Source organism: Kogia breviceps, chromosome 9, assembly GCF_026419965.1.
Source record: "Kogia breviceps isolate mKogBre1 chromosome 9, mKogBre1 haplotype 1, whole genome shotgun sequence".
In the NCBI taxonomy this organism is placed as follows: domain Eukaryota; kingdom Metazoa; phylum Chordata; class Mammalia; order Artiodactyla; family Physeteridae; genus Kogia; species Kogia breviceps.
In genome coordinates this window covers 102330837-102356005 of record NC_081318.1, presented here as the reverse complement: position 1 = coordinate 102356005, position 25169 = coordinate 102330837, and the positions used below count along the sequence as shown (strand labels likewise).

At 44.9% G+C, this 25169-nt stretch overlaps 1 protein-coding gene across 1 annotated transcript in view; it reads left to right on the top strand.

Annotated features, from left to right (window-relative positions):
- GLI3 (GLI family zinc finger 3) overlaps positions 1-25169 on the top strand; it is a 295745-nt gene that overhangs the window by 260778 nt on the left and 9798 nt on the right. The window contains exons 11-13 of the mRNA XM_067042882.1: positions 16453-16602; positions 18041-18205; positions 23253-23543. Coding sequence (XP_066898983.1) covers positions 16453-16602; positions 18041-18205; positions 23253-23543 — 606 coding nt within the window. The remainder of the gene's footprint in view (positions 1-16452; positions 16603-18040; positions 18206-23252; positions 23544-25169) is intronic.

Here is a 25169-nt window from a genome sequence, read left to right as displayed (position 1 = left end):
GAAGAATGCTTCATCAAATAGTTAACATCTTCCATTTGTTGGGGATTTTAGTTCTGCAGAAGAGCTCAAAGATACTGTTCTGTGTATCCCTTGAGGGGGAACCAGGAGCCTGCCCCAAGGCTGCGCTATTGTTTCTTGACTGCTCCTCCCTTGTCTCTGCATCCCCTCCTAACAGCTGTTTGAACCTGCTGTTTGGAATTCAGGGAGGGTCATGGAGGCTGAAGCCTATTCCCTGCAAACAAGAAATGGGGGGCACAGAAAGCTTTCTGTGCCCGGGAGCCCGACAGGGTCCTGCTCTGTTTCAATACTTGTGGTTGAGTTACCTGAAAAGTGAAATGCATAGAACTCATTCTGCAGACAATCTAGAAAAGATAACGAACATATAGTACACTGTTACTTTAAATAACCAGGTGACAAAATTTGGACCAAACATTGAGTTTCCATTAGCTTCAGTCTCTGGTTTTTGGGCAAGTGCATTCACTATTGTTCCCCTATAGAGTGTTAACATTCATAAACTTTTAACCAGTTTCTGTGCTGTTATAATCACACTGTATTAATATTCTGTTCAAATATGCAATGTGGAGACAATTAGGCTAGCCACCTATATGTCAGAGGCATGCATACGCTTGAAGGGGTCAAATGAAACTTTTTAAAAGTTGCATGATTACTCAGTATACACTGGCCACATTTTCCTAGGAAAACATGCTTATAAAAATATGCTTTATAGAATCAAGCCCTCAAATTAAAAACATATTTTTAGGAATAATTTAGCACTTCTTGAGAAATGAAATTCTTACTTTGGTGGGGAGGTGAAAGGCAAAGCAAAAAAAAAAAAAAAAAGCAGAAATGGCTGAAATTCAAGGAAAATCATCCTCCCCCAGGAGTGATTTCACCATCTGAAAAATAGTGCGAGGAGGGCTGGCTTCCCAGTTCCCTTTTGGAGAGGCCACAGATCACTTCGCACACACACATACCCTTAATTTTTAAAATGTTTTTAAAAGTTGCCAGGTTGAAACCTGCGTCTCAGTGTAATGCCTTCCTCATTTACCTGTCCAGCTGAAACTCTATCGGAGCAATCTTACTTCCTTGTTTCTGTCTCTTCAAGCACTTTAATCATGGAAGGGGGCAAAATTTCCATTTCATTAATGAGATTTCCACAAGCAGATTAAAGAGGAAATACGCCCTTTAGTTTTCTGTTACTTAACAGGATTACATTAGGAAGAAATCTCAGTATAAACTATCCACAAAAACAATAGCCAGGGGGCCAAATTCCAGTGAGATAGAGTGTAGCTTAATCGCAAGGTAACTTGGCCTTTTTCTCTCTCCTTCACGGGAAGCTTTATTGAATTATTTCAAGAGAAACCTATGGGAAAACATAAGATTATTTGCTTTCTACAAACAGTGGAACATAACGTTGAAAGTTAGGATTACCACTTAAATGTTAGAGCCTTTATCCCAAAGTTACGTCAACATTCTCATGGTGGGCAAAAATAAAGCTTAGAATTCCTTTTCTTTAATAATGAACAGGAACCAACTAAGATAACTTTGAATTATGTCATTACTAGTTCAAAACCTCAATTTACAATTGAAATATAAAAGGGGGCTTTGCTTGGTGGACCCTAAAGGCATATGAGATGCTGAGATTTATCCGATTGTTGGGAGTAGAGGAATCACAGGAAATTGCTTCTGTTTCCTGTGGCTTCTGGTTCTTAAAGCACAAACCTAAGAGGGCAGGTTCGGAGTATATTGACGCCTGGGACTGCATCAGTTCTAAACGTGGTGTTTCCAACAATGCATTCCTCCAACAAATATTAATTGAGCATTTACTATATGCTGGGTACGGTTCCAGGCACTTGGGAAACATCGTTGAACAAAATCAATAAAAATCTCTGCCTGTGTGGAATTGACATTCCTGTGGGATGGCAGACAATAAACATACACAATCTCTGTATGTAAATTAGAGTATGTTAGGGGTGGGGGGGATAGAGCAGCAGGAAAAGTGGGGTGGACAGTTCAGGGGAGAGGAGGTTGTGTTATAAATGGGGTGGTCAGTCTCATGAGGGAAGCAGCATTCCAAGAAGGACTTGAAGGAGGTAAAATGATCTTGAATTAGTGGCCCCATTCTAGATGTAACCCAGGTGTTCCCAAGCTGCCTTTCCGACCAGGTTGTCCAGCCTCTGAAGTGGCATTTTCCTTTAAGGCATTGGCTCTGCACTTCCGTCCACGCTCTGTCTGGTACCCCCCCCCCCCCCCGCCCTGCATGGTCTAGGTGGTCTTGGTTTCCCTCTCGTTCCATCTCCTGTATTGCTGGGCACTCGGTCCCCACTGATGCTCCATTTCTTGCACTCTGTGCACAGGACTGCAAGATGCCAGTGGTCTTTACTTCTTCAGCTCTGCATATCTCCTTGATGAATGCTGTTACACAGAACTGAATTTTATAGACAGCCTTGGGGGGAAAAAAGGGGTTCAAAACAGCAAATAGCTTAAAAAAGGAGGGCTGCTGACTTCTGTCAACCATTCTTTAGCCCCTTCCAGCCTGGGAATGACAAATGAGCCAGTGGTTTCCCTTCTTAAGTTCACGCTCTCCACATATTCCTAGACATTTTCTCTCTTTCCTATCTGATCTGTCCAGACTTACTGGAACTGAGAAGCTGTCTCTGGAAGAAAACTTACCTTTTACTGCTTTAACCTCATCTGTCAACATCTGCCCAACTCCAGATCCACCCAACACGGTTGATATGCCCCAGTCCTCACCATTTTGTTCTATCTCCTTTGTTTTCTCCTTTATTTCCTTTTTTGTTTCTCTATCTCTCAAACACCGGTCTCCCATCTTTTCTAATTGCTGTCCTTCTTTATCCTCTGTACAGTGTCCGTAGGTCAGGGATTTTCAAACTGGGCCTTGTGAAATCCTTAAAACTCTCTGTATTGGGGTCACCAAAGACAATATGGGGTAGGGAAGGGAGCGGCCCTCATTCTTCAGCTACAACCTTTCTTTGTTTCTTAAATCTTTATGTTTAGACTTGTCTTCCCTATTGGAGATGTCCTGGAGGCACTTCCAATATGTCATGTCTCAAACAGGAACAGAATCTCTCTCAAATCCGTTTGACCTCCCATACCAGTTATTGTCTCAGAATCTTTCAAGCTAGAAACTTTGGTACCACCTATTATACCTCTCTCTAATTCACCCTGCACACATTATTCCAAGGGTCTCTTAAATGGAGCCCCTTCCCGCCATCCTCATGGCCTCTGCCCTTAGTTCAAGGCCACAGATCTCTCTTGGATAATTATATCAGCTCCCTAAATGGGTTTGCTGTCCAGGTCCTCCATGACACCTACTGGAGTGTTACCTTTTCGAAACACAAATCTGATCACTGCCCTGCTTAAACCTTCTGTTTTTTGCCTGGGGTCTGGAGCTTTAAGCCATTCACCCCCTCTCATGGAGGGTAGCATGTGAATAAGTTAAGAGTTGATTGAAAAACGGTAAATTGCTCTACATGTTGAAAGCTTGCTAAAGCTGAGAGGTCTAGGGGTTTCCTTTCTATTTTGCTTTGGTAAGACAGGCCTGGAAAAGCTCTGGGCAACGGGCCTGCTAGTTTTCTGTGATGTGGGGACTCGTGCATTCTTCTGGGTGGCTTACTTAATTGCAAAGGTGTCCATGATGTGAAAGCTAATTTTTAAGCAGTATTCCTTTCTGCGTTCTGACAGCCAGTCTTGGACAAGATCCAGTGGACGTGTCTTATTCAGTCTTGGCTCTTCAGCGTCTAGCGCGGTAACTGTCATATCATAAATAAGCATTGAGTTAATAGTGAATGAATGAGTCAGCCCAGCAGGACTGTGGGCAGATTTCCAAAAGGATAATTTTGCCTGGTTGCCTGCCTCCTTCGTTTCTTCCAATAGTTCTTGAGATTTGCCTGTGTTCGTGCCATCAACAGTCACCACTGCCTTCTTTGCACACACACACGCACACGGAATCGTTTTCTGTTTGCTGAGGAACTCTCCTGCCACTTTTCACGCAGGAGCATTCTTCCTTTGCAAGGTGATGGTCAGAAGACCTTCAGGTAGGGTCATGGCCACGGACATGGTTTGGACTGGGCTGGACCCAGAATAGCTTTTCTATCCCATGTCTTCAAAGGATTTCATTAAAACAAAAGATACTTGACTCTTCTCCAGATACTAAAAATAGATTTGAAATCCAAATGCATTTTATTGCATTTGTTATTACTTTCACAAAGATTCTAGCCATTAAAATTATGACATCGAAATGAACAAAACAGGAGGCCAGTTCAGGGGCTGATTGCTGGAATGTTCAGAATCAGACTTGAGTGGAGGGAACACGGTTGCTTTTATAAGGGTAGTGAAGAGTCAAAGTCAAATCGCATCTTTTTTTTATTATTTTTTTTTAAATTTTTTTAACATCTTTATTGGAGTATAATTGTTTTACAATAGTGCGTTAGTTTTTCCTTTACAACAAAGTGAATCAGTTATACATATACACATGTTCCCACATCTCCTCCCTCTTGCATCACCCTCTCCCCCACCCTCCCTATCCCACCCCTCTAGGTGGTCACAAAGCACAGAGGTGATCTCCCTGTGCTATGCAGCAGCTTCCCACTAGCTATCTAATTTACATTTGATAGTGTATATATGTCCCTGCCACTCTCTCACTTCGTCACAGCCCACCCTTCCCCCTCCCCATATCCTCAAGTCCATGCTCGAGTAAGTCTGTGTTTTATTCCCGTCCTACCACTAATCTCTTCATGACATCAAATCGCATCTTTAATTCACCTTTATTTTTTCTGGAGTTTTGAATTTTCTCATAATCATACTGTAATGTTTAGGCTCTTTACAAAGAGCAATGCCTGGATATTCAGGTTCCTGGTGATTGCCGCAATCATAAAAATTAAAAAGTTGGCAACTGTACTCAATATTTTGTTATAACCTATAAGCGAAAAGAATCTGAGAAATAGTAGATATATACGTGTGTAACTGAATCACTTTGCTGTACACCTGAAACTGACACAACATTGTAAATCAACTATACTTCAATAAAAAAATTTTTTAAAAGAAATTTGATCAGAAAATACATACATACATAAAAATTAAGTAATTAAAGGCTAATACTTTGAATGCCTCTAGATAATGGTACTCTTAATATTTTATATCACAGACAGGAAGAGTTTGTATCTACCTTTGCATTCAGGGAGACTTTAAAAAAAATGAGTCTGCCTTCTTCTTACAGCTAGTCGCAGGGTGTGTGTGTGTGTGTGTGTGTGTGTGTGTGTGTGTGTGTGTGAAAACATTAAGCTTCTCACATTAAAAGTGCAAGATGTGCTGTTATAATTCTATGATTGTACCTATCTAACCTACCTTTCAAAGTTTTATAACAGAAGAATTATTGTGACAGTAAGTTGCAGAGTGTAACTATTACTATTCTTAGTACACGGAGACACCACCCATTAACCCTCCTTTCTGTCTGTGGCAGAAATCCAAGCCCACAAGGTGGAAGGATTTTAATGCTCTAGGACACAGTTCGGCTTCTGAAATCTTTTGTTTGGCAATAACTGCCATCGCCGTGGCCGGTAGTACTTTCCAGCTACAGTGGACTCTTAGAAATGACTCCTACATGTGAGTGACTGATTTCATGTGGTCCTTGGGAGAGGTTGCATTTTACGGCCCCCTTCCCTGGATCCCGGGCCCTTGCCGTTCTTCTCAGCCTAGGAGATGGCTGAGGAACAGCAGGTGGGACCTTTGCCAGAGATTCTGGCCTTTTCTGTTTTGGACGTACACCTTTGGTCAGCAAGCTGGGCACTTACTGTGTGGTGGATTTGTTCATTGCAAAGAGATGAAATAGAAGATGCTTTTGGAGAGACTGGTTTTCCAAATGATTTCATTCCATGATCATACAGTTGAAATTGTCTTGCCTGTCTGGAATGAGTAGTATTCTTATTATTTCTAGAACGGGTACTACTCAATCCTTACCTGCTTCACTCTTTGAATTCTTTTTTATTTTTTTATTTTTTTTATTTTAACCAGGCCCCCAATCAATTTGCTTAGGGAGAGTTTGTGTTTTTATTGTCTTTGGGGCCGAAACAAAAGTTGGGATTTAGAAGAATAAGATAAATAATTAAATGTGCCCAGTAACTTGAGAGTCTTAGAAGCTTGGAGGGTGTGATGAAACCACATTACATCTCTATTTAAAATCTCAATGGCATTCTCAGCTCTTCCAAGAAAAGAAATTCTGAGTCCTTCTTTGACAAAAGCCACCTTATTAAACTGTAAGAGAACCCTCTCAAAAGAGACTTACATTCATGTTTTAGGAAAATAACTTAGAATTCAGAGAGCAAAGCTGTAAGAGAAAGAGCACTTTAGTTCTCACAAGGAATTGGAGACCCTTAATCCATTTTCAAGAATGAGAATGTTTTCTTTTTACCTAAGTGAAATCAATAACATTAATCAATAATATATACATTTTTCTTTTTAAACATTCTTCTCAAAAACTGAAATCTCCTTAGTATTAGATCATCTTATTAATTAATATACTGGCTTAATATTAAGTCAGTATATTAATCTGTGTACTTGAGTTTGAACCAGTTAACACATGCACTTCTTATGGGGGAGGGGGTATCAGCTTAGATAAATTATATCACAGATGATCCATTTATACCTAGTTATTTTCTAATTCAATGTAACAACAAAAATAAAAATGTAGAGATTCTGGGGCTTCCCTGGTGGCGCAGTGGTTGAGAGTCTGCCTGCCAACACAGGGGACGCGGGTTCGCGCCCTGGTCTGGAAGGATCCCACATGCCGCGGAGCGGCTGGGCCCGTGGGCCAGAACTGCTGAGCCTGCGTGTCTGGAGCTTGTGCTCCGCAACGGGAGAGGCCGCGATGGTGCGAGGCCCGTGCACCGCGATGAAGAGTGGCCCCCACTTGCCACAACTAGAGAAAGCCCTCGCACAGAAACAAAGACCCAACACAGCCAAAAAATAAATAAATAAATAAATAAATTAAAAAAAAAGAAATGCAAAAACAGAGCTTCAAACAGTTTAAAGAGGCTGCCCATGATATGCCCCTAGTAAATGATGAAGTCAGCACTCAAAGTATTAGAGCTCCAGAACCTGCAATCTTAATTATTAAAAACAAACAAACAAATAAACAAAAAAACTGTAGAGATTCTGAATTACCCGTGCTTGAATTTTCCATGAGCATTTAGTGAATCTTAGCATATAGCATGCATTAGAAAAATACCAGTTTTTCCATCATGTGCTATTTTGCACTAAATTCCTTGAACATACACATGAATTTACCTATTAGCGTACGATGTTTTCATTTTGTTTTGTTTACAACTCTGCACAAAGCTTAGTTTTCTCCATCTTTCTACTCATTTTTACAACTTGAAAGATGAGGAAGGCCTACTCAGAGAAACTTGTCATGTAAGTGAAGTTCTCAGGTTGTTAGCTCTGGGTCTAGTATGAAATCCACCAGGAAGTGTTGTGTCGTAAAAGTATGTTCTACTCTCACTCAGTCTGTCTGTGGATTGTGTATGTATGTGAACATAACTTTTGATTAAGACGCACCCTTTACTTCTATGGGAAATCATTTACCAGCCCCAAACCCGAAGTACAGCCCTGCGGGGAGCAGATCCAACCTGGCTTTTCCTCGACCACGTTTCCTGTTTTCCCCAACAATTTCCTCTGTTACCAGAGTAGACCATCACCAAGCTTACTTCTGTTACTTCTGTGGTTTTCCTTTTTTTTTTTTTTGGAGGGGATGGTAACATCTTTATTGGGCTAGAATTCGCATAGCATGCTATTCACCCATTTCAGGAATACAACAGCTCAGCACGTTTGGCTATATTCACAGAGTTGTGTAACCATCACTACAATCAATTCTGCAACGTTTTTGTTATCCCAGAAAGAAACTCCATCTTCCAGTCTCTCCTCAGCCATAGCCAAGCACTAACTTACTTTCTCTATGGTTTTTGCTATTCTGGGCATTTCATATAAATGAAATCATACAACATTTGTCCTTTCGTGACTGACTTCTTTCCTTAGCATAATGTTGCCAAGGTTCATGCTTGCTTCTAAATGTGAACAATGGATGGGATTCCACTATCCAGCTTACCTGGGGATGGGAGTGAGGGCAGTATTTTAAGTTGGTTTCCATTCTCTAAATTCAACACTGTGAAGCCCTTTGTCCAGACATTAACTTTTTTAAAGAACATTGCCTTTCTTACCCATAAAATAAAATAATTTCATTACAAATTTATAGATAGAAACAAGATTTTCATAACTGTCAGAGAGACTCCTTGTTAACGAAGAAACACATATATTTATTTCTTCTCAACCAAGAAACACATTTTACTTTTTATATCACCCTAATTTCTAATATTCACAGATCAGAAATAGGAAAAAATTCTACTTTTAGGAAGAGAGTGCAGTTCTGTACCCAAACTCTTGAGTCCTTTTGATGTTGCTCTGTGTAATTTTGTACTTAGATCAAAAAACTGAAAGATACTTGGATATTTTTATTAGCCAGTGTGAGTTGAAACAGTCATTTTGTGAGGTCTTCATGAAGATCTCTCCCACAGCAAGCGATTACAGCTTTTAAAATACTCTGCCAGGGGGCTTCCCTGGTGGCGCAGTTGTTGAGAGTCCGCCTGCCGATGCAGGAGACACGGGTTCGTGCCCTGGTCCGGGAAGATCCCACATGCCGCGGAGCAACTAAGCCCGTGAGCCATGGCCGCTGAGCCTGTGCGTCCGGAGCCTGTGCTCCGCAACCGGAGAGGCCACAACAGTGAGAGGCCCGCATACCGAAAAAATAAAATAAAATAAAATAAAATACTCTGCCAGGAAGAATGATGGGTGCCACTGAAACCATTTAAATTATTTTATTTATCTAAAATTAAAGTGCATATTGAGATAAAAGGCCCGTTTCAGCCCTGATAGTCTCTGATTCCTGCTTTTTTCACTTCTGCCTAGTAAAGCCTTAAGGAATCCTATCACAGGTTCTCCCTAATAAAATCCATGTCATGACAGTTGTAAAATTTCTGCAAATGTTACATGTGTCAAAGAATACACAAAACAGGAAGGTGTATGCCACCTTTCAGATGGATAGTTTTGAGCGATTGCTGTAGAGAGTTTTCTTTTAGGCAAAACACTTCAACCTCTCCCTTGAATCAGTTTGAATGTACTTGATTCTAAATTGTTTTTCCCTCTTTCTCCTTTGCAGAAAAATCTCTGGGCTACCAAGTCAAGAGCTAGTCATAGATTTATATTATAAAGTCAGGAAACCAGTTGAAAATTGAGCTTTCTTAAAATTGTTCACTTGTTGATACCCCATCCCATGCCAAAATAGAAGCCTTTCTTAACATACTTCCTGAGCCAATCCTGAGAAGTTTCAAATGATCAAATTCTGTTAAACGACGTTTGTGTGTGGAGAGAGATCATATTTACCTGAACATTATTTTTCTAAAGACCGTAGCTCTTTGCTTTTACATGTACCTTGTGCTGTGAAAATCTTGGCAACTTAACCTTGTAGCAACTCTTTTAAGTTGGTGAAAAAGTTCCGTGTTATTTGAGAAACACTAGATACTGACAGAAAGAGTGGTGTGTAATGTATATGCCCAGGGGAGCCGTATGGAAATGGTGGTGACGTTTGAGTCTAAAGCTTTACATTTCCTGCCTTCACCGTGTTTAGGTGTGTTTAACCGTAATCTTTTCATTACAACAGTGGAAGGAATTTACCTTCTTGATGTTAAGCAGCCTGGCTTATTTAGAGAATGAATCGCAAGCAACCGCAAGGTGTTTGCCGATTAACCGTAGCCCGGCGGAGTGTGAACGGGGCCGTGCGAACCTTCCACACGCACCTCTGAGCCGCGCTGTAGCCTCTTCTCCGAGGAGGTCGCTTAGCATGGAGGGTGCTCACCCATCCACGGGACAGTGCTTTCTGGGTGGGAGTCGGTGGGGAATCAGGCCAAAGGAGAGGGAGCTAGAAAGGAAGCAGAAGCGTGCTTCCAAGGTTCACAAACTGCTTGAATAGCAGCTTTATCTGGGGAGCACTGAACCCTCGGGATCGATGGACAGCGTGTGTGTGTGTTTCATCTGAAGGGTTAGGAATAAATAGACTGAGGACCGACTGTCAGCTCTGAACTCGGAGTGCAACAAGAAACGAGAAGAAAGGGCCCTGATTAGCCCAGTGAAATCTACTATGGGCTTCCATTTTGCAGCTGGTAAAAGAAAAGCTTCAGTTTCCCTCCTGCACCACTGCAGCCTCCGAGGTTGACGCCAAGGGCTGGGTTTCCCAGAGAGAAGCCCTGAAAACAAAGATGTCCTTTCCGCAGCCCCGATGGCCAGGCCAGCTGGAGTGATTCCCCCCCCCACCTTTCTCCCTGCCCCCAAAGCTCCACGGGGAGTGCAAGAGACAGGAATCCTGGGTCTTAGCTCATCGTGCTACAAGCATGATCACGATGGCCAAACACCAGCTTGGTTGGTTGGCTGTGGGCTCCTGAGATGTTTTATTTGTTTCATCAGCCATCCATTTCCTGGGGAGAATGCTTATAATCCCATTTCATCGGGAACCTCAGAGCCTGGATTCAGCCTTTCTGGGGTTGCCTGGTCCTGGCATCTTCGTCCTGTTTATTCAGACAGGGAGCGTCCGGACTGGCCCCGTGGACGGGGTTGGCACCCACCGCCGTAATTTACACCATCTATCTCTTTCTGGCGCTCAGGCCTCTGGCAAATTGCACGTCTTTGTGTTGCATTAGTTTGGAATTTAATCATGCATTATTTTCCCTCCAATTAAATTATTTATATATTTGATTAACGTTTTCACTGCCAGGAAGGCAAATTTTCAGTGAAACCACAAATAAACACAGGCCCATCGAATTTCAGGCCGGTGTCCCAGGGGATCGGCCTGTTTGTTGAGTGTTAAGAATTCGCTGTGTAGGACCCTTCTTAACTACCTAGGGTTTTGGTGAGCAAAGAAGGGGGTGCTTTTTCCATCCAGTCCCAGGACCGTGATGCAGAGGGGGACATCTGTCTGTCTCCCTCCCCTCGTGTTATCCCAGGCAGGACCCTGACTTTTATTCCTTTTTACTGCCTTCTCTTTGCTCTGGTGCTGAAACATACCTCCTTCTAATTTTACTTCCTCAGGCTTGAGAGCCAGCCTGACCCAGAATATCAAGGGCTCTGTTAGCCCAGAAAGGAAACTTTGAAGTCATCTAGTTCAAGGAGAGCAAATGAATGGCCCACAGGCCAAATCTGGCTACTGCTTGTGTTTGTACAGCCCATGAGCTAAGAATGATTTTTATAGTTCTAAATAATTAGAAAAAAATGTAACGGGTACCCCAGGATACGTGAAATTTTCAGCACCCATAAACAAATAGCTGCACCGTGTGCGGATATCTGTGCTGCTCTCCCGATACAGCAGCAGATGAGAGCTGCCCCAACAGAAACCTTTTGGCCTGCAAAGGCCTAAAATATTTACTCTCTGGCTTTTTACAGAAAAAGTTTGTGGATATCTGATGGAGTTCATCACGCTCATTTTACAGACGAGAAAAATTAAGGCCCGAATAGGTGAATTGTACAAAGGTGCACAGCTTATCACAGCTTGGTCTGGGGGGGCATCTTCCAATGCAACCACCCCCCAATCTCCAAGCTCATGTTTTTATAAGATCTGCCCGAAGATGAGCACCCCACTGCAGAGGCCAAAGCAGCTTTTTTAGCAGAGTAAATATTTAGGACATCTGGACGTGTAAAATCTATGATTTCTTAGAATTTTAAATTTCACCTGAGATCTAGCTTTGGGAAATGTTTTAAGCTCAAAGATGCAAAATGACATAGACACACTACTTACTATATTTAAAATAGATAACCAACAAGGACCTACTGTATAGCACAGGGAACTCTGCTCGATATTCTGTAATAACCTAAATGGGAAAAGAATTTGAAAAAGAATAGATACATATGTGTATCTAACTGAATCACTTTGCTGTACTCCTGAAACTCACACAGCATTGTCAATCAACTCTACCCCAATATAAAATAAATATTTTGATGAATAAATAAATAAGCAGAAAGATTTCTGTGTTTCTTTGAAGTAATTGATTATGTCTGTGCTCAGTATTTGGACCCTAAAGACAAGGAAGGTGGACCTGTTCCCTGCTGGCTGAGGTCATAGAATCTCATTTAAAGAAAAATAACTTGTAATCTCAATCCAAGTTGGCCCTCAAGAGCGGTTTCAGAAAATTACAAAAGCGTATTACACAGGCCTTAGGTCTACTCTACGGGGCAGAAAGGGAAAATTCCCAAGGTGCTAACCTTTCTGAAAGTGAGGTTGCTTCCACGGTCCCGAGAAGCTTCTTCCCTGTCGCTCCCCACATGGAGACAAGACGGGGTGCTGTGCTTACTGATGCACTGGATTCCCGCCACTGGGATTCTCAGATGTTGTCCCAGAGGCCAAGGCCGATGCAGCTTGGCCAGGTATTAATCTGAAATGGTCTGCACTTTGCAGTCACCGGCCTCACCAGCCTGTTGTCAGCTCTCCCCCCCCAGCTCAATGGCAGATACCTCAGCACCCTGGTTGGCAGCTTCTACAACGTCTCTCAGCCACTTTTGGTTACTAAAGTCCCATCCGATTTAAACCTCTAACCTGCCATCCACTCAGAGCCTCCCCTCCCTATACCAGCCAGGCTCACAGCTCCAGGGGGGCTGGCAGGCTGTTTCTTCTTCCCCTACCACGCCCCCCCATCCAGGAGGGGGACCTCTTCCCTCTCCTCCTAGAGTCTGGGTCCCTCCAGCATGATGGGGAGGGCAAGAGACACAGTCCATTGCTTCACTAGCTGCTGGTGATGCTGCCCTGTCGGTTATCCACGTTCCCCTGAGTGACTCCAGGTCACTTGGGGCAGGCGTCCAAGTGCTGGCTTTCTGGTGGGGTGCACTCGAGTTCTCTGCAGGGGTCTATCCTACAGTCTCCCTGCTGGACACCTGACGCAGCACTCTGCATTTTAGGTGGGCCCAAGCTTGGCTACCTCAGTGGTATCCACTGGACCCCTGGAAACTCGTGCCTTCGTACTACACCCAGCAGTGGCAGCTCTGGAGGCCTCCTGCGCCAGCCTGGCCCATCCTCTCCTGCCCTGCGTGTCCTCACCCTGTTCCTCAAAGGCACCAAACTCTGTCCTTCTCCAGGGGCCTCCGTCCATCTTTCTCTCCACCCACACCCTTACCTGCACACCCGCCAAGTCTCCACTCATCCTTCAGGTCCTACTTTAAATGCCGCTTCATCGGAGAAGGCCACCCTGGTCTCTGGTGCTCCCCCCACGGATTTGGGACCTCCTGTTAATTGTTTTTCTAAAACCCTCTTATTTCCCTTCAAAACGCTGATCACGACTATAATTGTACTATGGTCCTTTAAGCCATTTTCCGTGTCTCTCCAGTAATTCCGTGTCCTCGGGTCTGTCTGATTCCCCAGTACGGGGCCTGGTGTGGCGCGGTACCCAGTACATATGTGTCAGTATGTGGGCGATGAGTGAAATGTTGGCAGTCGCTGAGTATTTGCTTTATTCTCCCCGGCAGGATGGGGTTCTCATTGGGCTATCATTCAAATCATGCAAGTCCTTTTGAATTCTCGATGGTATATTATTTTAAAGTAATATAACACCTACATTACTATCTTACTGTACAGATACTGGATGAATGCATTTGAGGTAAGCTAGGCAGAAGCATCAAGTATAATTTCTCTGGCCCAGGGAAAGTTCAGTTTCTCACATGAGCCAATCAGCCCAACAGATATTTACGGAGGACCCGCCAAGTATACCAGGGCCACCTGTCAGTGGCTGAGAATATGAAACCGAAAGGTGTGGGTCGTGACTCAAGGAGCAGGCCCAGCCCAAATTCTCAGACCGTTTTCCAGGTTGAACTTTGCCTGCCTCCTTCTTTCCGTCCTCCTTCCCTCCCTCCCTCCCTTCCTTCATTTTCTTTCATGCCTATTCATCCAGGAAGCTTGATGCCTAATAACTTGGAAAAAAACCAAGAGCAATTTGTATGGAGTGGACTTGTGGGATCATTCGTTGCTTTCCCTGGAAAGGAGAATTCATAGAACCTCTCTGTATCACGTGGGCTTAAAGACTGGGCTCCAGCACCCATCGGGGACAGTCATGGGTGATGTGAGCAGATGCAGACATGTTCTCGAAGCATACATTTAAAGATGGCGTGTTATCCCCTGGCCGGCACATCTGTCCTCTTCATCCACGTATGCGCCCCTGCACCACGTTTTAAAAAAATTTGTATTGGAGTGTAGTTGCTTTACAATGTTGTGTTCGTTTCTTGCTGTGCAGCAAAGGGAATCAGCTATGCGTGCACGTATATCCCCTCTTTTTTTTGGATTTCCTTCCCATTTAGGTCACCGCAGAGCACTGAGTAGAGTTCCCAGCAGGTACTCATCAGTTATCTGTTTTTTTTTTTTTTTTTTTGCGGTATGCGGGCCTCTCACTGTTGTGGCCTCTCCCGTTGCGGAGCACAGGCTCCGGACGCGCAGGCTCAGCGGCCATGGCTCACGGGCTTAGTTGCTCCGCGGCATGTGGGATCTTCCCGGACCAGGGCACGAACCCGTGTCTCCTGCATCGGCAGGCGGATTCTCAACCACTGCGCCACCAGGGAAGCCCCCAGTTATCTGTTTTATGTAGAGTAGTGTGTGTATGTCAGTCCCAATCTCCAATTCATCTCACTTCTCCTTCCCCCCCCTTGGTATCTATGTTGGTTCTCTATGTCTGTGTCTCTAGGCTGTCGGACAGAGTGAAGTTAAGTCAGAAAGAGAAAAACACATATTGTATAATATCACTTATATGTGGAATCTAGAAAAATGATACAGACGAACTTATACCCAGCATCACTGTTAAGAAACACTCATACAGAGGACCGTTGGCTTTTTATAAGAAACACACATCTGTCTGCCAGGGGTTGAGGTGCTGTGGTGAACCTGAGCGATTCTGTGTGGTTTCCTTGTTGTGTTCAGAGCTCCTGAAAGGATCCTGGTTGTCTGCCTGCGCCCTAGACTGTGTCACCCACTCTCCCCTGTTTCTCGGGCTTTCTGAGAGCTGTTCTAGGAGAGGAGAGTACACAGCAATTGCTTTTCTCTGCCCTCATCCAGTTTTAAACTCCCCAAACAGCACAACAGACTGCTTCCCCCCCCCCCCCCCGCGGCAGCCAGCTGCCTAGTGGAATAGCTGAGAAAGGTCGAGTGATGGTGGAATTTTACCGCCAGGTCCCCAGACACCACTCAGTTAGGAGCCAGAGCCTACGAAGGCAAGTAATTAAACGTCATGTCACTGTTACGGGGCTCAGGGAACCCAGAGGAGGTTTCTCTCATTGCACACATTTTTTAGTGATGTGTTTCCACATATGTGGGAGAAAGGACTCACAAAGGCCTTGAATTAAGGCAAATAAAGTATGGAGTGACCAGAGAATAAAAACAACAGGATCAACCTAGGGCACAAACTTCCTCCGTCACCCGTGACTGGACATTAAAATCATAGACTCATCTTACTGGAGTAGACTCGAATTTGGTCCAGATTAAGAACCACCTGTTCCTCTGGCGCTGCTGTAGATTACACGTGTCTCCTAGCTGTAGGACATTTGATATATGAATCCAAGGATCTCTGTTTAAAAATTCATCCTAAAACGTTGAATTGCAATTCAGGGAAATTCATCTTCATTTTAAAAACCAAATTAACAGAATTCTAGAGCTGGGAAGAACCTTAGAAACTAAGGAATCCATTCCTTTATTTTGTGTATGAAGACAGCACAGACCCTCAGACCCTAAGCGCCTTGTTAACGATCGCCTGGCCTTCACCTTCAGTATCCAGGGCATTCATTTCTCTGTGATTCTTATCAAAGGGGTGAGCCCACTAATTGGAACTAAAGTGTCTTTTGAAAAAGTGCTTTGGTTTTGCTTGGTCCTTGTTACAGACATGTGTGTGTGTGTGTGTGTGTGTGTGTGTGTGTGTGTGTGTATGCCCTTTCTGCAGTCTTGAACCACAGCACTAACCCAAGGTGCTACCCAAGGCCTGGAGGGAGTGAGAGCTGGAGGTCACCCCTGTGGTCAGTTCACCTTGACCCCGACTTGGCCGAAGAAAGATAACGGAGGCCCAGAGAGGACGTGGGTGTCTCACCCCGTTTCTGCTCTTCTGATGCCCTTGAAGGACTTTTTCCTGGGACACCTGGCTTCTTGCAAACCAGGTCACTCCTACAAGTTAGGAAGCATCCCTCCACAGTCAGTAAGAGCAAATTTCCTTAAGAAACATCCTAAATATAGTAAAGGTTTGCAGTATATCGTAAAGGTACCGTGGGGTCTTTAGGGCTTAAGGTTGGGGGGATTTGGGACACTCCGTTCTTTTGCCTTCAGAAAAGAGTAGTACATTTCCGTTTTATTTCTCTCTTTCTTTTTCCAAACGCCAGCATATAAACAACGACCATATCCATGGAGAAAAGAAGGAGTTCGTGTGCCGGTGGCTAGATTGCTCGAGAGAACAGAAACCCTTCAAAGCCCAGTACATGTTGGTGGTGCACATGCGCAGGCACACGGGGGAGAAGCCTCACAAATGCACTGTGAGTACCGGAGGGCGGGGGGCCAGCTGTCCGCTGAGGGGAGCCTTGCACCTGTGGGTCCGTCCTTGTACTCCAAGGGCCCTGCGAGCTGATGAGTGGGGGAAGAAGAGGGTTGGAGTGCTGTTCGTGATAAACTCCCGGGGTTTTGAGAGGGCTTTCCGAAACGCAGGGGAGGTGAGACACGGAGAAAGGATGCTGACAGCTTTGGGGGATGCCCGAAGGAATTGATCTAGACCCGCCCCGTCCGACATGGTGGCCATGAGACGCACGTGCGTTTGAGATGTGACTAGAGCAACCAGAGAACTGATTTTTAAATTTTAACGTAACTTAGAGTTTTAAATTTAAACAGCCCCACGTGGCTAACAGCAGCCGAGTCAGACAGCCCAGCTCTGCAGAGTGGCCGGCAGGCAGGCGGCAGTGGGGGACGTGCCCCGGAGCGAACACCGGGCCACTGGGCCTGCCCCAGAACCAGTGCCTGTCTGGCCTTGGGGAGCATGGGGAGGCGGGTGGCGGTTTCGACTTGAAAAACTTAAGTTGACTTTTTAAAACTATAACCCTTATGGCTTTAGAGTTTTTCCTCGCCCTCCTAAGTCCGTCCCCATGGCCCCCGTTGGGATTCCTGGGAGGCTAAGGCTTCTTTCACTAAGGTGCCCGCCAGGCAAGGCTCAGCCCTGGTACTTTACATCTTAAAGGCCCTTTACAAACAGGATCAAATTCCGTGCCTTTGTAGGCACACAAAGCCATATTAATGAACTTTGTGCTGAATCTGAAATCAGTGGGAATTCAAGGAGATCCCTGAGCAGATAATGAAACCCATTGTCCACATTGAGTGGCCTATTAAAAAAAAAAAAAAAAAAAAGAGTCCAGGATTTTTACTTAGCCCTGAAAACACTTTCTCTCGAACGGCCCTGAGCCCCATCTGAATCCCAATAAAGGCAGAGTTTACTGGACTTTTGTTCATTGGTTTTGAAGAGCTGCCAACCCTCCAAACGTCCCCGTCTTTTTTTTTTTTTTTTTTAAATTAATTAATTAATTAATTTTTGGCTGCGTTGGCTCTTCGTTGCTGCGCGCGGGCTTTTCTCTAGTTGCGGCGGGCGGGGGCTCCTCTTCGTTGCGGTGCGCGGGCCTCTCATTGCGGTGGCTCCTCTTGTTGCGGAGCACGGGCTCTAGGCGCGCGGGCTTCAGTAGTTGTGGCTCGTGGACTCTAGAGCGGAGGCTCAGTCGTTGTGGCGCACGGGCTTAAGTTGCTCCGCGGCATGTGGGATCTCCCCGGACCAGGGCTCGAACCCGTGTTCTCCTGCATTGGCAGGCGGACTCTTAACCACCGCGCCACCAGGGAAGTCCCCCAAACGTCCCCGTCTTTCATCCAGGCGGAGCGAGTGGGATACATCAGCCGTCATTGTGTGGGATCCTCCAGATTTACCTGTTTTCTCCTCAGTTTGAAGGTTGCACAAAGGCCTACTCGAGACTCGAAAACTTGAAAACACACTTGAGATCTCACACTGGAGAGAAACCGTACGTCTGTGAGCACGAAGGTTGCAACAAGGCTTTCTCGAATGCCTCTGATCGCGCCAAGCACCAGAACAGGACACATTCCAATGAGGTAAGGCCCCTCCAGTGGACACGTGTTGGGTCCAGAGCTTGTGGTGGAAATAAAAACTCCTCTGGGGAATGTACTTGGAAACGCAAGCCTGTTCCGTTGTATTTGCCTCTGGCCACTCCCAGCACGAGTGGGTCCTAATGCTGCAGGTCAAGGCTTGGGGCCCCAAAGGTAGGGCTGAAACCTGGGCTCGGATGGGAGCGACGTGCAGGGTGAAGGGGGAACGAGTTTCACGTTGTTCAGTACTGCCACCTACTGGTCAGACGGCAGGAACATGTAACGTGGAATTCCATGCGCTCGCTCTGCCTGGAAGAGCAGGAATGCATTCAAAGGATGACCCTCTAAGCACCAAGGAGACATTCAGGAGCAAGGTGTTGACAGCTGACAGCTTACTGCTAAGACAGCCACTTTTATTCGCTTTCTCCAGGTGGTATCTTCAAAGGCGCTTATATCAAAAAAGACTTTTGCAGAGTAACCCACCTTGGCTGAATAGGATTTCCAAACATTCTAAATTCCAAAGGATCTTGGAAGCTAGAAACCCAGAATGGTTTCTAGTCAGTTACTTAAGATAATATATTGAGTACAGCTTCATGGTCGTAGGTGGTTCCTGTTGTGTTGTTGTTATTTTTAGGTAGTTATCCCCCCAAATTTCAGAGAAGCATAAGAATGAACGAAAATGATTTCCAGTTCATTTTGTTTACATTTTAATGCACGTCTACCTGCAGACCTCCAATTTCTCCTTGCTCCTTGAAGATCTAGCTTAGATTCTTCCTCCTCTGTGAAGTCTTCTCTTGAAGGTACCCAGAGATTAACACAAAGGCTGCCCACATTTGTGGTAGAAATAGGCTAGCTACCCAGAATTTGTTCACATGAGATATAGTTGATGACCCACAAAGTAGGTCATCAGTTTGCTTGAAACTGTGTGAGAGAAGGATAATTTTGACCCGGCATGACTCTCATCTGATCCCACAAGGTGCCAATCAGGCCCGTTCTTGATCTTCCAGATGGAGAGCTGGGAGAGGGAATTTGGTAAAAGTGGACCATTCAGCTCACTGGCCATTGGCTTGAAGGTGGCAGAGATGGCCCTCACCAAGTTTCCTTTCAGCCGAACTGACAGAGCAAAAACATCTCTAAGAGGATTAGCCACACTCTAAAAAAAAAAAGCACACTCACACATAAACTCACACACGAGTTCACTTATACAAGACCCTTTCTGAATGGTTCATAGTAGAATAAGGAAACCTGAGTCCTTTAGGATCTCTTATTATTGATCCAGTGTTTGCAGATGTTTTAGAGGAGATGCCACATCTCCATCTTTTACGTCAAAAATGCCTTACAATGTGCGATAGGTGCGGTATAATCCGCTGTACTTGTTTTGTACCAACTTCTAGGGGGTCTAGAATAGGCAGATCCATAGAGACAGAAAGTAGATTGGTAGTTGCCAGAGGCTGGGCGAGGGGGAATAGGGGTGACTGCTAATATGTGCAGGGTTTCTTCTTGGGATGATGAAGATATTTTGGAATTTGATACTGGGGACGATTGCACAAGATTGTGAATGTATTAAATGCCACTGAATTGTGCAGCTTAAAAGGGTTCTTTTTATGGGATGTGAATTAAATCTCAATTTAAAATGTTTTAGGGGATTTGATTAACTTAGAATTTAATTAATATGTTTACATTTCATGTATTTAAGTACAATTATGACTAGAAACTTAGAGGGCATTCATTCCTATAGATTCTCTCCTGTTACTGTAGATCCATTTGGGCACTGGGTATGTTAGGCCTTTAGCAGTGTATACATATAAACATAGTTACTGAGCTTTTTATCTTCGTATGGACTTCAAATGTGTGCCCATGTCTCTTTGCCTTAATTAAGTGCATTATATTTAAACATGAATTCTTCTGTGCAATAAAAAGTGCAATGTTGTAGAGAGTTTAATAAACATCAGGAGATGAAAACATACCTTGGTCAACAATATCTTTCACCAAGGTTGAGCAATTTACCTAAAATAAATGATTAACATTGGCCATAAGCACATAAATATAATTTTATTCACAAACACGGAAATCTTTTTTTCTCTATTCCGCATAGAGAAAGCCCTTGTCCTTGTGTGTGAATGATGGACGGTTTCAGATACACCAAAATTAAGTGTATCCAGGAAATCCAGACTTGGCATCATCAAGCAATTGTAGACAAATCTAGATGTCTTCTTTCATTTCTTTGCTCTCTTGTTTGTATCTTCGGTCTTTCACTGAACAAATATTGATAGCTAGTTATCTGCAGAGCACTTTGCTGTTCTAGATGAGGCAAACAGGGTGGAATAGAACAGGAAGGGAGCAATACCCATTCGGGTAATCTAGGTCTCCTCCCCGCCCCCACGGCTGCCCTGCCCATTTAGGGTCACTGAACTGTCGCAGTGGCCTCTGACCGGGCTCCCTACTCCAGGACATGGAGCTCCCATTCCTCCCCAAACCAGACAAAGCCAGTTTCCTGGAGCTCTGATTCGGTTGTATCTTCCTCTCCAGAAAGTTCCAGTGGCTCCGTTTTTCCTGTAGGAAATGTTTAGACTCCTTAGGCTCGTATTTGCTCTCTCTGGACCCAAGCCTTCCCTTTCACCATTCCCTTGACCTCTCACAATGGTCACCGTGAATGGAACCTTCCAGACAGCCATGCCTGCATGCCTGAAGTGGTCCTGCTGCTGGACCTTTGCTCTGGATACTTTTTTTTTTTTTTTTTTTTTGCATCCTCTTGCCCTCATTTTTATCCTTCAGCATCTTGTTTGTCTTTCAGGACCCAACTACGACGCCTCTTCCTAATCAAAGCTCTGTTTATTGAGCACTTATTATGTGCCCCACATCACGTCGTGGTAAGCACCGCGTGTACATGGTCTGATTTAGCCCGTACCCTGACCCCATGAGCTGGGCATTATACCCAGATACAGAAACTACATTGATGCCTCCCATGATCATCCCAATGCAAAAATGATTCCCCTCTGTCCACATCCTTTTCTAGCATCCACACTTTGTACTGTAGGTAATTCATGCTGTCTTATTTTTCCTACCATATTTTATAGCCCTTGAGATTTGATCCTGTCTTATAAAACTTCTTGCTCAGAGTCTTGCCTATCGTAGGGGCCATTAAATGTTTACCAAAAATTTCATTTGGATACATTCTACACAGTCAAGTAGAATAGGTATCCCCACTTTCACAAAGTACCTTTCAGTTCAGGGGGTCAAGAAGGCCATGACAGTACCAAAAGTTAAGTATCCAGGACAGGAAATACGGGTAACTCAGAATCCTGACATTTATCTTTACCTACCATTAGATTGCATTTCATCATTCATCACAACAGAATTTGGGGGCCAAGATACGTAACTGAGTTAATGTGAAGTTAAGTTTCCTGACCCTGTGTTCTTGGAGTTTCCTTGTAGGTGGCTATTGTATATGTCCACATGCAAGGGCACATGGGCACACATGTACTTGTATGTTCTCTTGGTCCTGGAAATGCAGGAGCTGATGAACATTAGCGGATTCACTCCGCCTCTAGCTGTGTTCTCATTTCCAAGCCAACCCATGATACATACGTGCAGGTATTTATGGGAAGAGTAGCTCTTCAGACACGTAACAGTGGCCTGGCTTTGTGTTCCGTCTCCCTACCCCGTACGTTCCTGTCTGTCTGTCACCGCAGCAGAGTGCGGAAGCACAGGGCCGAGGGCAGATGCCACACGATAATAGCACTACTCATCAGAGCCATTCTTCTGTCCCTAATGCATAGAATTTGATGTGCTCGTTTCGTTATATATGTGCTGCAAATCACACAAGCTTCTGAACAGAAGTAATGTGCAGTTAATGGGAATCCATTCCACCCAAAAGAATCTCAAATTTGGAGGTGAGGTCTCTCAAGATAATTTCTGGAATCTTTATTTCACTACATTAGGACATTTCCTCATTTTAGGTAGCTCTCAGTCTCTTCTTGGGCTTTTAGGGAAAAAGCATCATTCTATAAGACAGGGAATCTTTTTAATGTAACTGTAATGGATGCATTGTATTAAGCATGACTTTTATGACTATTGTTTACCTAATAGCTCATATTCTGGGATACACAGAGGTAAATATAGACTCCTGTGAGTATCCATGAATATATTAGGTTTCAAGGGAAGTAAACGAAATCACAGTTCTGATGTCGGTCATGAATACAATGCCATGAGTTCTGTGATGTGAGTAAATATTCAGCTATAAGGGTCCATATAATTTTTTAGGACTGTATCTGTAGGCTTGATCACATAGAAAATAAAAGTAGCATGAAATAATTTCTAGATCTTAGTACTCGCGAGCAGAGCCTCATCCAGGAATCCTCGTCTCCAGGACGACATCCATCCGCCCTCATCGGTTTACGAGTCAGCATTCGCGGACACTCCGACAGGGCTTACGACTTCGAAGATCAGAGAGGTTCTGGATATTCTGAGCCCTGAACAACCCCCCGCAGTTGTAATACAACCCAAAGGAAGGTATTTTAGTGATATCTAACCCGGGAGAGGCTGCAGGCAATTTTTTTTTTTTTTTACTGTATCAATGGGTAAAGAGCTCATTTTCAAAGGAGGTAGAGTGATATTAGGTCTGAGAACCAGGACATTTGTAAGCAAGGTCTGCACACCAGCTCTCCCCCAAGCGTTCTTCTCATTAAAGGATGGGTGTCTCCTGTTATCATCAGCAGTGTCATCACCTCCGTGGTCCTCATCAGATTATCTCCTGAGCACCACGGGACACCACGATCCCTGTTCCTACTCACAGGACAAATGCTTCCAAGAACATAAGCGCAATTTACACGTTCTTCGCTCGCCCTGAGCATTCCCTAAAATAATAATGTATTCAAGCTGGATTCTGTTGATTAAACCTTTGCACCATTTAGAGGGTTTTGAACACCTCACAGCCTTGTGATCGTGCTTTGAAAGAATTAAAAATATAATGAGCAGCCACAAAAGACCACCGGGCGGGGGGACTAATCGCCTTGATAACAGCCTGTTCTTTCATCCCTGGGGCGTTTGGCAGAAACCGTACGTGTGCAAAATCCCCGGCTGCACCAAGCGCTACACAGACCCCAGCTCCCTCCGGAAGCACGTGAAGACCGTGCACGGCCCAGAGGCTCACGTCACCAAGAAGCAGCGTGGGGACGTGCATCCCAGGCCCCCGGCGCCACGAGATTCCGGCGGCCACTCACAGTCTAGGTCACCTGGCCGGCAGACTCAGGGAGCCCTCGGGGAACAGAAGGGCCTCAGCAACACTACCTCAAAGCGGGAAGAATGCCTCCAAGTGAAAACGGTCAAGGCGGAGAAGCCCATGGTATGTCATTCGCTTTCCTTCTGCTTTTCCCCCAAGTTCTCCCAGGTCTTTAAAGGGCCCAGGAAGGGCTTCCCTGGTGGCGCAGTGGTTGGGAGTCCGCCTGCCGATGCAGGGGACGCGGGTTCGTGCCCCGGTCCGGGAAGATCCCACGTGCCGCGGAGCGGCTGGGCCCGTGAGCCATGGCCGCTAAGCCTGCGCGTCCGGAGCCTGTGCTCCGCAGCGGGAGAGGCCACAGCGGTGAGAGGCCCGAGTACCGCAAAAAAAAAAAGGGGGCGGGGGTGGCCAGGAAGGGTGCTGGGGGCAGGGGCGAGGGGCGGACTTTACTGCCCCGTTCTCACTGCATCCCACTGTGTGATTTACGGAGGTCAGAGCTCCCTGATCCGGATTGCCTACCCCACGTTGATCTGCACAGCAGAGCTCAGCCCAGCAAAGAGCTCCAGGGTTTCCGAACTGGTTTTTGAAATCCATCTGGAAGCATCCCACCTTGTGGCAGGTAGACAGACACCACGGCGCACATTTTCGGCAGGTCTCTAACGTAGACAGCCATCCATTCAGTCCTTCTGTAAACATATTTTCTGACTTCTTTGCCCTGTTGACCCCAAGATAAATAAGCCACGGCCCCTATTCTTTATGGGTCTGTAGTCCAGTGGGATAGGGAGACCAAGAAACAAACACCACTCAGTGTGATGGGGCTTTAAGCCAAGTCTGGGTCTGAGGGTTCGGAGCCAGTGCCCTTGAGGACACGATGGGAAGGCAGAGGGCAGGTGGCCGCCAAGGTCAGCGCTCAGAGAGGGCAAAGACCGCCTGCTGGGGAGGTGGACCTGGGGCAGCCAAGCTCCAGCCTTGGGGCCCCCGGGGAAATGTGCCAGAGTAAAAAGAGGGGGAGGATATAAAGGGATTCTTTTAGGTTTTCTAAGTTTTTAGAAAAGACAGCTCCAGTGCCAATCTAGAGATTGGTTGATAGACTTCGAGACCGTATCTGCAGTGCTGCCTGAATTGAGGAGGTGGAAAGCATGGGAGGGATTTGAAAGACGTCATCAGCAAAAATCATATGGTTTGATGACAAATAGGATACATGGATTAAGCTACTGTTGCAGCTTCTTTCAAACTTCACTTGGTGATTTTGCCTTATGCACGGGCCAGAATAAACTATCTAAAATTTTTCCAAAAACAACGAGAAAAATGAAGAGAGTAGCAATCAGAGGAGATTTAGTACATTTGAGGAGATTTAGGACATTTGTATTTGGCATATGTATAATACAGTCAGTTCTGAGCTTTGGGCTCTAGTCTGTCAATCTCGGGATATGGAAGAAACATACTAGATAGAAGTCATAGGCTTAGACTTCCAGATGCATGGAAATGACCAGACAGGCAGATTTCTACTCAGTTCAAGGAAGCATTTGCTTAAAATTAGAAAAGTCCAAGAACTGTATGGACATCCTATGAATTCCTAAGTTATGTCACCATGTAGTGGTATGTATGGGCAGGAATTAATGCACATACAATTTCAGAATCGATAGAGTGGAATTGAATGACTTAATTGAATTTTAATGACTTACTGAGTTTGTCTTAGAAAGTGACACTAAGTCTAGCCAAAGATCATGCAAATAAGCTATCCAGATGTAT